We start from the raw sequence: 13217 nt of genomic DNA, 5'->3' as shown, positions 1-13217 counted from the left end.
TAAGATTGACTATTTATAAAGAAATATTTATCTAAACACAATGATTTGTTATTTAGGAAGTAAAAAAAAATGAGTTTTCTTTAAACATAGCTTATTCTACTTGGGTACTGTTGTAAAATATTTGATCAAATATTATTGTTGCAAATAATACTAGTAATAAATTCTCTTATTATAATAAGAATTTGAGAATTTTACTCATACAAGAGTAATACTCCAACCCAATAGTATCACTTTGTGAGACTTATATTAAACTAGCAATTGTCCTTAAAGATAAAAAGGTACACTGAAGGAATAGAATATGTGGAGATATCATCTCGCCATAGCCCATTGCTAATGCATATGCATAAGGTCTCACAAACTCTCCAATAAAATAAGTAATTAAAATATAAATTATTAATTATTAAACATCAATTAAATTTTTGTGGGCTCAAGTGAAATTAGTCATAAGTAAAATTGTTTATAAAATATTGTCAAACTTAAAGAAATCTTGCATCGCTAAGTGGAGACCTTGTCAATTGAATAAACCAACTTTAGTCTTTGTATTCATTAACCATTTTCAATTATGAATTGTTATGACTTAGTTTTTTATTTTTACAATATTTAATTATAAAAATATTTTTTTATAAAAGAGAACGAGTAAAAAGTAAAATTAGTCTAAAAAGAGTCTTTTCAATAGAAATCACAAAGGAGAAAATTTTGCCGATGCGTTTGGAACCATGTAGCGTTGGCAAAATTTTCTCCTATGTGATTTCTAGTAATTCAGCAAAATTAATCATTAACCACCCTCAATTATACAATGAACTAAGTTCCTTATTTAAAAAAAAAAGCCATAATAACTTTAATCTCCATTTTGAAAAACTTACATAAAAATATGAAATTTGTACAACTTAGAATCTAACCCAAAAAAGCCAAAAATTACCATTTTTTTTTAATAATACTAGACAATAACAAAAAAATTCAATGAGCTTTTGCCAAATTTAGAATGCGTTTTACAATGACCGCATAATTATAAAAAAAAATACATAACTATATACAAAGTTGCAAAGTTCACCCTACAAAAGGTTAGGTTATGTTAATTTGATTTCACTTTATGATAATATTTTATAATAAATTTGCTAAAAAAATCGTTTTAAGAGGAAAAAATTAAAATTATCACTATTTCTTTTCGATATATTTTATATTTAACTGTAAAATAAACTTTATTCCATGTCATAATATTACATTGGCCTACCAAAACTGTAATAACCTAAAACAATCATTAATCACCCTAAATTATACAATGAACTTAGTTCCGATTTTAAAAAATCATTATAACTTCAATACCTATATGTATACAATATTTAATTATAAAATAATTAAAAAAAACTAAAAAGATAGAAAAACTTTCTTATGATTCTAATAAATGTTATAATGTAACTCAAAAAATCATAGAAAGAAAAAACATGTAAAACTTACATGGAAATAGGAAATTTGTAAAACTTATAATATAATTAAAAAAAAACTAAAAATTATCTAATATTTTTTTAACAATATTTTATGGTTAATAATATAAAATATTATTTTTATATCATATTATAAATTATGTTATTATTTTTACTTATATAATATTTATTATAAATATAATATTTATTGAAAAAGAATAAAAATGATTAATTATACAAATTGTTTGAAAATGAAACTTTTTACAATGAAGCAATAATTATCAAAAAATAAATAGGAATATACAACTATATAAAATTCACAATACAAGTTATATTAATTTAATCTCACTATATGACAATGATTTCCCAATAAGTTTACCCAACAAAAATATTTTATGAAAAAATAAAATAAAATTATCACTCTTTCTTTTCCATATATTTTATACTTAATTGAAGAACATAACTTTATTCCATGTCATAACATGACTTATTCGCCTACCAAAACTGTAATAACTTAAAATTTTCATTCATGCTATATTTAACCATTAAATTTTAATATTCGTTCAACTTAAAACTTTCATTCATGACATATTTAACCATTAAAACAATATTTGTTGAATATTTGAGTTGACAGAAATAAGTATACCTCTTTTATTGGAATTCATTGGATATCCTAACTGTAAAAAAATACGAACCCACACAAACGAAATTGATACTAGATTCAATCAAACGTGTGGCTTCATTTTACGACACCAGTAAGGAAATCAAATGTGTGTATAATACGTTCATTCATATTTTCATCCCAACCAAGATAGAAGCGTACATGGCTACGGCTATGGCTATCGCTGCAACTCGCATCCATAGATTCAAGACTTGCTCCGCGAAATTCCCAAATCGAGTGATTCAGCCCACAAATGTTTCTACCGCTATTAAGGAAAAGAGAGTGATGCCAGGCAGCCGCTCTGGCACTATCGTCTGACAACGAAAAGGGCTGACTTTAATTTCCAAAGCCACAGATTCAAGACCTACTCCACAAATTTCCCAAATCTGGTGATTCAGCCCACAGATGTTTCTGCCGCCGCTAAAGAAAAAGAGGGTGATGCCCAGCAGTCGCTCTGCCACTATTTTCTGACAACAAATGCGGCTGATTTTAATTTCCAAACCAACCGGAGAGGGATTCGACCATGGATCTCTGTCTCCAACTCAAACATTCTAGCAATAAGAATGCTCTAGGCAAGATATTCTCTCCCAAGATTGCACCTCAGAGATGCTCCAAGCGCTTTGGTCTGTCATTTTTACGATTCTTATGGCAATTTATATATATCTGTTAGTCAAATGAAAATTGTCTTTGCTATTTGGACGCTAATTCTTAAAGATATTTCGATCCACGACTGTTAAAAAACCTTAACTTTTGTTCATCCGATGATTTTCTGCGGTTTCATAATCCGTCATCAGGTAATCTGACAAACGGCGCTTCAACGATGCCGGCAGGGTTGGTGGCAGAGGCAGGGATCGCGTGAACAATGCTTAGACGCCGCCGGCAGGGCTGGTGCACAGGCAGTCATCGGCGGCAGGGCTGGTGGCAAAGGCAGTCATCCTGTGGTCCATGAGATGGATGGTGGAGATGACGAACTGCGGAAATTGCTCGCGATCTTCGGTTAAGCAAACGACAGAATACTCATGCAAAACTCTTTCGAACCCTTTCCACCTGTCAGGTTTTTTTTATCTAGATATAGGAGGACGAAAATCGAGCGTGGAGATTGGCGGGGGTGAACAGCTTTTGCAGAGCCAACTTCACAGAGTAACACCTTCTCTGTAAATATTCTTTATATAATATTAATTATACTGTTGTATATCTTTGTTGACTTTTTTTTAAGACATGACATACAATTATGCAATTTTTATCTCAGAAGACTCCTGATATAACATTTGATTACATTAGTATAGTTCTCTAGTAACCATTTTGGTGGACCCAAGGCTCCAATGAAATCCACCAAACTCATGGCTCTAGAAAATAGAATCATCCACAAGGAAAACTATGCAGTTTATATAAAAAGCAATGTTTCTCAAATTGACTATCTAAACACACAAGTTAATAAGATTACCTAAACACACAAATTAATAAGATTGAATAATCATAAAGCAATGTTTCTCTAATTTCTTAGATGCAAAAAAACCTCTCCAAGATTATGGCCAATGTGTTATCCAAAGAGTTAGTTTAGCAACCAATAAAAGTAGAGTGAGTCAGCATCACCTCAAGTTATCTTTTCTATATAATCGAAATTAAATATGTCACAAAGTTCCTAAAGTATATAAAAGCAAGTTTAATGGCTCCAACCTACCAAGATGGGTTAACTAGATGAAGCACTATTTCTCCATCCAAGACATTATCACTAGAATAGTAGAATTTTGGCGGGTGTTATGTAGTTGGATTGAGAGCATTACAAATGGTGGCCATGTCACAAGAAGTCTTATATGGGATACATTACATAGAGCTAATTTTTAAACACCATTTATGCTCACCTTGAAATTGACATCTATTTTGTCGAGTTGTTGATCGAGTTGCACCAAATAGAGTTGCACCCAATAGGAATAATCAATACCATATTATGGCCTATGAGTAATTTTCTATTGACATAAAGGACATGCCTAGTTACTTTTCGAGAGAATTTCTTATCATTGGTTTAAGGGAGGAAATTTGAGAACAACTATTGTGGTTCACCTAAGTACATGGTTGGAAACCTATAAGTGAGCTATGGAAGCATAACTCATGGTAATTGTAGAAACCAACAACCCACATCATTCTTATCATGTCCCCCTTTTATATTTACACCTACTCCCTAAACTTCCTAACCCTTAAGGTTCCACAGGTTGATCTTGACAAAAGAAATTAAATACCCATGTCTTATATTTTTTCATCACAATGATGAGTAATGGGTCAACTGATATATATGTAAGGAATAAAATTATTTTTCATAGACATCACCTAACCTAACATGCATCAGGAAATTTTAGAGGAAGTCATCCCAAATCGAGATCTAGTAAAGACTACAATTCTTCCTCCTAAAACAATCACCTTGAAGCCTTCCCATGATTAACCCCAAATTTCCCACCATGATTCATTAGGATTTTTCACTTCCTAAACATTAACCTTGTTTTCCTATATCAAGAAAAAAAAGGTCATTTCTTTTATCAATAGTGTCATCTCTCACAATTTTATCATTGCCGAGTTGCCAAAAAAAACATCATTTTGATTACGTGGTACACAATTTTCAAATAATTAGTCAATTGAAATTTTATGAAATGTGATATCAATAGTGAGAAGATGAAACTTCAAATGGGGTACTATTTTCTTAAACCAAACATATTCACTATTGGGAAGGATGGCATTATGTATCTCTCAGAGAAAAATGGTAATCAAGATTAGGTATCGTTATAATGGATCTCAAGGATTTGTCATTAAAATAGATTAGTGATTGAGGTAAGGCTTATGGGAATGGTGCTAATTTAACTCTTACTTGTTTTATATGTGAAATCATATTTTATTATTGTTTATTTTTAGGTAGATATTTAAGTAGTTTGATATATTCTCTTTAGCTAGTTAACTTCATACATTTTCGTATATTGGTGTGTTGTTGAGATATTCACTTAACATAGAGAATATATGTCCAAAATAAGTTTTATATCTTGAAACATAATTTGATGTATTCTTAACATGGTATCATAGTAAGTTTGTGCATGAGTCAATCAGGGGAGAGACCAGGTATATGAAACCCATGGGGAGTAAAAGAGTATATTGAAGTATCTTGTTTCTAGGTTGTGTGCATGTTTGTCCATCCTTTGAGTGCTTCCTAGGTTTGCAACTTATGTTTAGACATAGTGGTGTGGTATTTATATATCATTGTGAAGTAGCAAACATGAGTTACAATGTGTCATATTTGCATGTAGTGTGGAGAGACTATATTGTACATGTCCAAGGAATTTTGTATAAAGAACTTGAGTGCACTTGTGTAAGGAACTCACATTAGAGGTTTGTTTTGAGATAATGAAGATTAAGCTAGAAGGGATTTTATTTATCATCTTTTCATCTTTAAATGATCCCTACCAAGTTGTAGTAAAACATCATCTTTCCCATTTAGATAGTCTATAGAGAGTTTACATCCTGAAATTATAGTAAGCTATGAAATTGTTCTTCCTCGTATACTAGGTGCTCTTAGTGACGTGTCAAAGAAAGTGTCAAAAATAAAAATACTATGAATTTGTTACATTTTATGAGCATATGGGAGTAGAACAAGGATGATGGTGCTTACTGGGGATGAATATATTCATGCACATGCGGGGGCTACTGAACTTGTATAAATATTTGTGATTATTGTTGGATGGCCAATAATTGACCCAATATTACCTCCTTTCATTAAAACTGCGACTGTCGACTTTGGTCTAGATTTCAGTGAGCTTCAGGAAATTACTCATGGCTTCTCTACTAACATAATAGAGGCTATCTGTGAAATATTTACATAATACCTCTAATGTGTTGTTCCTTTGGCATTTGCTTCGTCTAACCTTGATGATGGATTGGCAGTGGATATTGATGAGTCTAATGGTTTTTGATAATATTATCTGATCCACATTAGGTCCTCCTTTTATGTTAAAGATCTTATCTAATGTAGGAAGAACCATTATGGTTATAAATGATGGTACTGTTATCTTATAGGAGTTGGATTTGGCACATCTAGTTGCAAATTTTATGATTGAATTCACACTTAGGATGAGCAAGTAGGTGCTAGCACAACACGTATGACTGTATTAATTGGTGAGATTTTTTATATAGTTGAAGCTTTTATTGACAAGGATTTTCACCCTACTCTAATTTAAAGATCTTACAATAGATATAGAGGATAATATTGTTGCTCTTGAAAGGATTGTTATTCCTATTGATATGAATGGCCACCCAATAATGTTGAGAATGGCCAAAATTTGTATTCGAACAAAAATTATTGGCCAATTTGGATACCTCATTATGGATATGCAAATTGATAAAACCACTACTATGGGTGTTGATATTGGGAATTGGTTGTGTGAAGTTTATATAAAGAACTATGTTAAAGTAGAGAAGTTTCTTAGAGGTTAGTTAGAAAATTCAAAGTTTTAGGGGTGTTATGTTTGTCAAATATGTCATAGCTCTTGGTAAAATGAAGATAAAATTTGAAGTCAAAAAGTTCCTCAATGAGAGACTTTTGATTGGAAGGTGACATAATTAAACTAGCATACCATTGGACCTCAGGGTAAACACTTTGTATCATTTTTTAGGGCATGTTTAGTGAACTAAAAATTTTGTTCTTGAATTTTCTTGAGATTTGTAAACATATTTAACCTAGTGAACTAAATAGTTTATTATGATTTTGTTAGAATTGACAACTCATAGAGTAGTGGAACATCAAAATAATGTTTCAACTAAAATGAAAACAAATATGACAAAGATGATTATGAAGAAGATGCCCATGACGTAAAAAATTGTAGAAGAAAAGATGGAATTTTATTCATGTATGTATGTGTTATTAATTCTTGGTCAAGTATGCAATAGTGTTGTAATAATTTTGTGATGTAAACATTAATCATGAATCTGCATAGTGATAAGTGTTGTAGCTAGAAATAAGTTCTACACAAGAGTTTTTCTCCTCAAACTATTTGTCAAGTAGTGCATAATGAGTCCACTTTGGCATTTGCATACTAAAAGTAAGATTAAGATCAATACATTTTGTATCCAAACTAACTTCCTAGAGATATGACGAGTATAGTGGATGGAAACCATGTATCTTGGTAAATGGACGTAGATCCATAAGATGGTGAGTGACTCATCCTTCATGATCATATTCATATTAGAGCTTATTGTAACAATAGGTTATAAAATAACCTGAGGTATCAATGGTATGATTAGTTTACAACCAACACATGATGAAAATTCCTAAAGTGAAAGGAGGAGCATGTACACTTTTTGAGGTGGAAGCAGTTGTTCCATTGTTCTCGCTTAAGAACCCAAGTGTTGATTGCAGCCTAAATTTTTTGAAGTGGAAACATGAGTTGACAATAGGAAGGATAGAGAGGTCTTGAATACAACATATAGTTCTTTGGATATTTGTCCAAGAATAACTAGTAATAGTGTATGCTAAATCATTATGGCTATACAGGTTGGTTGGTGGATGAAAAGCGAAGTTAAAATTTTGTGAGTTGAGTAATAAAAAAATCACGACCATATTTTAATGTCATCAACACATTGTATTTATAGCAAGTCTTATATCATGTTTAAGTTAATATAGTGGTCCATGCAAATGTTTGAGTAGGTGCCCAGTATCTCCATGAGGAGGAGTGTTGTACTCACATCTATTTAACATGAAAAGGGAATATTATTGTAAGGCTTATATAGGCACACATATCTATTTATCATGTGTCCCTAATGACTAGTATGAATTTTCAATTTTAGCTAAATAGGCTCTATTAGAGAGTTCTTTAACACTCAAAGGAGTGGTTCATGTGTTGGTTGGATTCTCTATGAGTGGAGGATACTGTTGGGTGTAGACTTTAGGAGGTGAAGTTTTACATTTAGGTCGAGTTTGTTGATAGGTTGAACAAGAGGCAGATTTTGATAATCATAAGGCACTTTGGCTTGTAGTGGAGTCTGTGCTTCAAAGAAGTAGCTGAAGACCTCAATCATGAAGATTAAGAAAAGTAGTCGTTAAGGGGGACTGTTAGAGCATGTAACTCCTACATGTCTTTTGGACGTGATCATATTTTTATTGTTGATATTATGGTCACTATTAGGTAGAGATGGTTCTCTAAGTAGAGCCTATTTCCTAGTTTGCAAGAGGTAGTTAGATCTAGTTGGCTTGATGGATTCTCTCCAGCTAATTAGCTTAGCTTCCTAGATTAGTGTTTGGTAGAGCATTAATGTTTGATTGAGATATTCAGAAATCATATGTAGAAAATAGTTTTCATATCTTGACACATAATTTAATGTATTTATACTTGTATTATTACCTATTTAATATGGAGGGATTCCCACAATTTTTTTATCTCTAATCTATTGTCACGTACCTTAACAAATGGAATGGTGAAATTGTGTCTCCAATATTCATGATCTATGAATTAAAGAAGAGTGGTTATGGTTATGGTGCATGATACATATATGGTGTACTATAGATCTATTTGTTGGTTTAATAAATCGTTCATATTCCTATCATATTTGTAACAAAATCATTAGAAATCCATATAATTATATTTGATTTATTGGTTGGTTAATTAGATAATTATATCCCTACCATAGTTGTAACAAAATCATTAGTAATCCATATAATTATATTTGATTTGCAATTTAATTAATTCTAATGCATATGAACACAAGTTATTGATTTATATTTGATTTGCAATTTAATTAATTCTAATGCATATGAACACAAGTTATTGATTTATTAGATTGGAAGTGGATTGGATGCGGAAAAGCAAAAACTGGGTATGTTACGAGTGGATTTGTTTGTGTAGTTGTTCGTTAACGAGATCACGCATCTACATAAGTATATAGACAATGAAGGAGATCAAATCAACATAAGTATATAGACAATGAAAGAGATCAAATCACCAAATGTTACGAAATCAACATAAGTATATTTTTGTCAGTTTTCGCACAAGTAACGACTCAGTGAGGCAGTCAATCAGTCGTACTAGTTGTATTGATGATAGTTTTAACTGGTGATAGTGATGGGGATAGTGCTATTTGTTTAGTTCAAGTTAGCAACCTAGTTGCCTGGGTCAATGATGTTGATGGTAGGGATTCACGGTCCAAGGGTTAGTTTGGAGATTGGTTTTCACAGGTCTGGCGGTCTATTCCTGAGTAACCACTATTTCTTTAGTTAAAATAATTTCACTTACCTGCTATCAATGTTTCTAAAGATGGCCTCTTCAAGCTCTTCAACTGCCATCATTAGGCTCTCTAACTTTGCCACTGTTTCTATTAGCAAAGCAGAAAAGTTAACAAGAGGAAGGATCTCCATAAATGAACAACTGCTTTGCTTCATTTCTCTCATTTCACATATTTTAGCAGCTCGATCTCTTGACGTATCTGTTTGTACACCTTTCTCCATACTAATTCCAATTGACCCTCTATTTATCAGATCAGCCTGTTTTGCCGGCCTTGGTATTGAGGAGGCCTGTAAATTTTCCGTTCTAGTTAATCCTTCCAAGAAATTTTGTGGAACTCTCAAGGGCTTCTCCTCCAGAACTATCCACCTCTTACTATTGATAAAAAGCTCTGGCTGAAGTTTCAGGGAACTTTGCATATTCTCCACCACTGCTCTTAACCGATCCATCATTAAATGTGGACTTTTACTTCTTCTGGTCTTCCTTATTCTCTCAGCCAGTTCACAGAGAATGTTTGCGGCTTCTCTGCCCATGTCAATGAATGACGTTTTCAAATTTTCTCTTACTGCAAAAGGAGCCTGAACAAATAACATGATCACCAATGATTATATGATACGAAATTAATCAGTGTACGAAAATGTAATAGTATTGCATTGGAATTTCGACCAATACCTGAATCTCAGATTTTGAAAATTCATGTAAAGCCTTCACACAGTAGGCGCAATGTCGGGTCATGTTTCCCACTTTTTCATGAAGATTCCATGGATATCTGAAGAAGAAACGTCCATGTGGTGGCTCCCAGGTGGCAAAACTCGCCTGTGAGATTCACATAAGTTTCTTAGTAAACGGATCACCAATTTATATAATAGGAAACGACAATACGAGCTTATGCAGTATGATATTTACCAATGACTCTTCCGTGGCTTTCGAGTTCAGCACAAATTTACAAGCTCTTCGAACCTCGTCATAGCCTGATTCCTGGCAATCTTTCGGCTCCACGAAGTATTTTGTGACACATTCTGTTGGTATACAAACAAATTTTATGTTAAAAAATATAGACATTTTTATATACTACTAGTTATTATTTTTACAACATCTGTTCCTTTTGCGGGAGCATGGCACTAACGATACAAGCAATGGTTTTGAAATATGCTTACAAAATAGAAAGATAATGTAATGCAGCCATACTTAATTGGATTGCAGATTTCAGAGGTTTGGCAGCTATCTTTATTTGTATTATAGATTTAGGAATATTTTGAAATATGATCATAAAATTGAGCTTATTTTTATTACCTTATTTTAATTTCAAAATCTACAACAAATATTTATAATAATCAATCTTTAACCTACATGAAAATTAAAAACATTTCATTTATTGTTGTTTCGGGCGACGCCTTACCTTCCAGAGATTTAGCTAATCCTTCCATGTTACATAAAATGGAAGTGTGAAGATCATCTCCAGCCCACACAGGAAAAAAGATCACGTTAATAGCAAATGAGAGCGCACAACCTATGACAATCACAGACATCTGTTGATACGCCATTTTGAAAATATTTTCGGCACGATAACTAGTAATGGCTATGAGATTGTGGGTGAGAATGAAGACGACCACCACATAATCGTATTTTTTCTTGATCATAATTGGAAAGAAACGTGAATATGTGGACCATGCACCTGCATCACCGAAATGGACCAGATACATTAGAATGCTGAAAAGTAAAGAGTCAAATATACCATGCAGAATTGAATCTTCAAGTATATAAGAATGAGCTGGTAGTGACCTATGACAAAAATGGAGACACCCAGTATAACAAGTTCACATCTTTTCCCTGTAAGTTCCGCAACATAGCTCACACAAACTCCTAAGAATCCCGCCAAGAACGTCGCACAAGATATGTTCAGACCTTTGCTCAACGTAGCACCTGCATTATATTAGCATGGCCCAAAACGTTAGTATGTCTGGTGATAGGACATACTCATGCTACTGTCATATCGAAATTCAATAGGTCTAAATACACCGACCTTTATAAAGATTATTGTTACTTATAATATTCTATAATAAAAATGATGATAAAGAGGCAACAACAGAGAGAATGAGAAATGTAAATGATATGAAATTTATAACATTATAGAATATTTAAGATGAAGACAAAGAGCAGGATATTTGCAATCTGAAGTGTAACATGGGGGAGGGGGATTGTGTAACTTATGGATATTCCGCTTTGCAAATTTATTGCTCACCGTGTTCTTGCTTCGTCTCTATTTGGATGTGTTTATTATGGGTCTAGTGCATCTCATATGCAATGTTCAGTCCATAATGAAGTAGGAGAAGAAACTCTATTATGTTATACCATTCATTATTTTACACTTAAATGGCCAATTTTCCCATTATAATTATAGGTGATTATAACATTAGGTTAAACTCAGTTATTCAGTGTTAACCAAACATACATATTAATGATTATCTTTGTCATTATTATTATTGATAATTTGAGGTTTTTTGTTATTTATATCTTACGAGGTGTTATCTTCCGAAATCATCACATTCATTTTTATTATAATAGAAATTTCGAACCACCTGTTCATTATTATTATTATTATTAAATTCATTGCTTCATTTCGAGTATTTCTGTGAGAAAATTAAAAACTTCCCAGAGCACCGTATGTCAGAAATATAAAAGACATTTTAATATAGCAAAGTATCAAGGAATTTGGAGATTTTAATACTGAATTCATTACAAATTTCTAAAATATTATAAAATCTAAAATATTTCAACATCCCATAAACAAAATGAAAGAGTTGTATATATAATTACCTACAGTGAATTCAAAAGCCAGGATGACAGCAACGACGGCCCATATGGCATTCCCACCAAAGGTGTCAAACATTGGCCTGACGAAGTAGAAAACAGACACCATGGACAGTGCAACGCCAACTTTGATGGAGTGGATAACTTTTCGATGATCGTCTGCACCCACTTGCCAAATCCGCGTGCACACAGAAAGGACAGATCTTTTCGATCGCTTGAAAGCGTGTGATATTCTGGTAACCAGACTTTCTTGGAATTTCTTCCGGATGGTAGTCACGTCCATCTTTCCCTGGATATTAATCTTCCACTCCATCGATTTCATTCAACGAAAACTTACTGCAATATAAGAAAATAAGCACTCTTTACTCTTTACTGCAATATCAGTCAAGCTCTATTCGATTGCCTGAACCTACAAGTAATTTAACTTCGACGAGCTCGCTCTATTTCATAATCAATTATGTCCAGTCCAAATAACAGAAGCCAATCCCGTTAATGCAGTGCTACAGGCCTGGCCACAATGTCCCAGCACACTCCCTCTCTGTGCGAGGGAATGGTACTGAAAATGTCAGGTTGCGTAGGGAACAAGATATAAAGAAAATTAGTGCCATAAGTCGTAAGGAGGGTGACATGAATATTTAGGAAAATGTAAAAAGCAATTTGTGGACTATTACGATTTTTATTACAAATCGTGGGCGGCGGGGAACACAGCCCAAGAATTCTTCCCCTCCATCATTACGACATATAAAGAACAATATACTGAATCTTAGTGGCAGGCCACTAAAAAATCGAGTAGCCGAATGAGAAGGAAGACTATTTTTTTTTCCCGATAATTTGAGAGTTGTATTTGTCTTAGGAGTCTATTTTTCCAAAATCCTCTTGAAGTTATGTAATTTTTCAATAATGATACTTAAATATGTGGAGTCTATTTTTTCCACAGTCCGCTTTGATACTTTGATATATTTAATTTTTTTTTTTAGTTTTTTTTTCTCCGGATAAATTGGCATTTGAATTTATTTATTTATTTAGTAACATTTGAATATATTTGTTTATTTATTTTCTTTTTTGATTTTTGTG

General features: G+C 32.6%; 1 protein-coding gene across 1 annotated transcript; it reads right to left on the bottom strand.

Annotated features, from left to right (window-relative positions):
* Positions 1 to 2948: 2948 nt before the first annotated feature.
* Positions 2949 to 12678, bottom strand: LOC149236361 (aluminum-activated malate transporter 14-like). The gene is made up of 7 exons (XM_089368868.1): positions 12150 to 12678; positions 11115 to 11255; positions 10732 to 11007; positions 10239 to 10351; positions 10005 to 10148; positions 9345 to 9910; positions 2949 to 3129 (listed from the first exon to the last, which is right to left on the bottom strand). Exons 1-7 carry the CDS (start codon positions 12463 to 12465, stop codon positions 2949 to 2951), a joined length of 1737 nt encoding a protein of 578 aa, XP_089224994.1. The 5' UTR covers positions 12466 to 12678.
* Positions 12679 to 13217: the final 539 nt, after the last annotated feature.

The sequence above is a fragment of the Pinus tabuliformis genome, chromosome 8 (genome assembly GCF_031772625.1).
Source record: "Pinus tabuliformis cultivar Carrire ecotype Pingquan chromosome 8, CPIR1, whole genome shotgun sequence".
Lineage (NCBI taxonomy): Eukaryota > Viridiplantae > Streptophyta > Pinopsida > Pinales > Pinaceae > Pinus > Pinus tabuliformis.
The sequence above is the reverse complement of the archived record's forward strand: the minus strand, read 5'-3'. Positions and strand labels throughout refer to the sequence as shown.

Coding starts and splice junctions, on each gene's coding strand:
- LOC149236361 (XM_089368868.1), bottom strand. CDS start 12,465: ATGAAATCGATGGAGTGGAAGATTAATATCCAGGGAAAGATGGACGTG. Junction 9,911..10,004: donor TTTCAAAATCTGAGATTCAG/GTATTGGTCGAA, acceptor TTATTTGTTCAG/GCTCCTTTTGCAGTAAGAGA. Junction 3,130..9,344: donor TTTAGAAACATTGATAGCAG/GTAAGTGAAATT, acceptor AAAACCTGACAG/GTGGAAAGGGTTCGAAAGAG.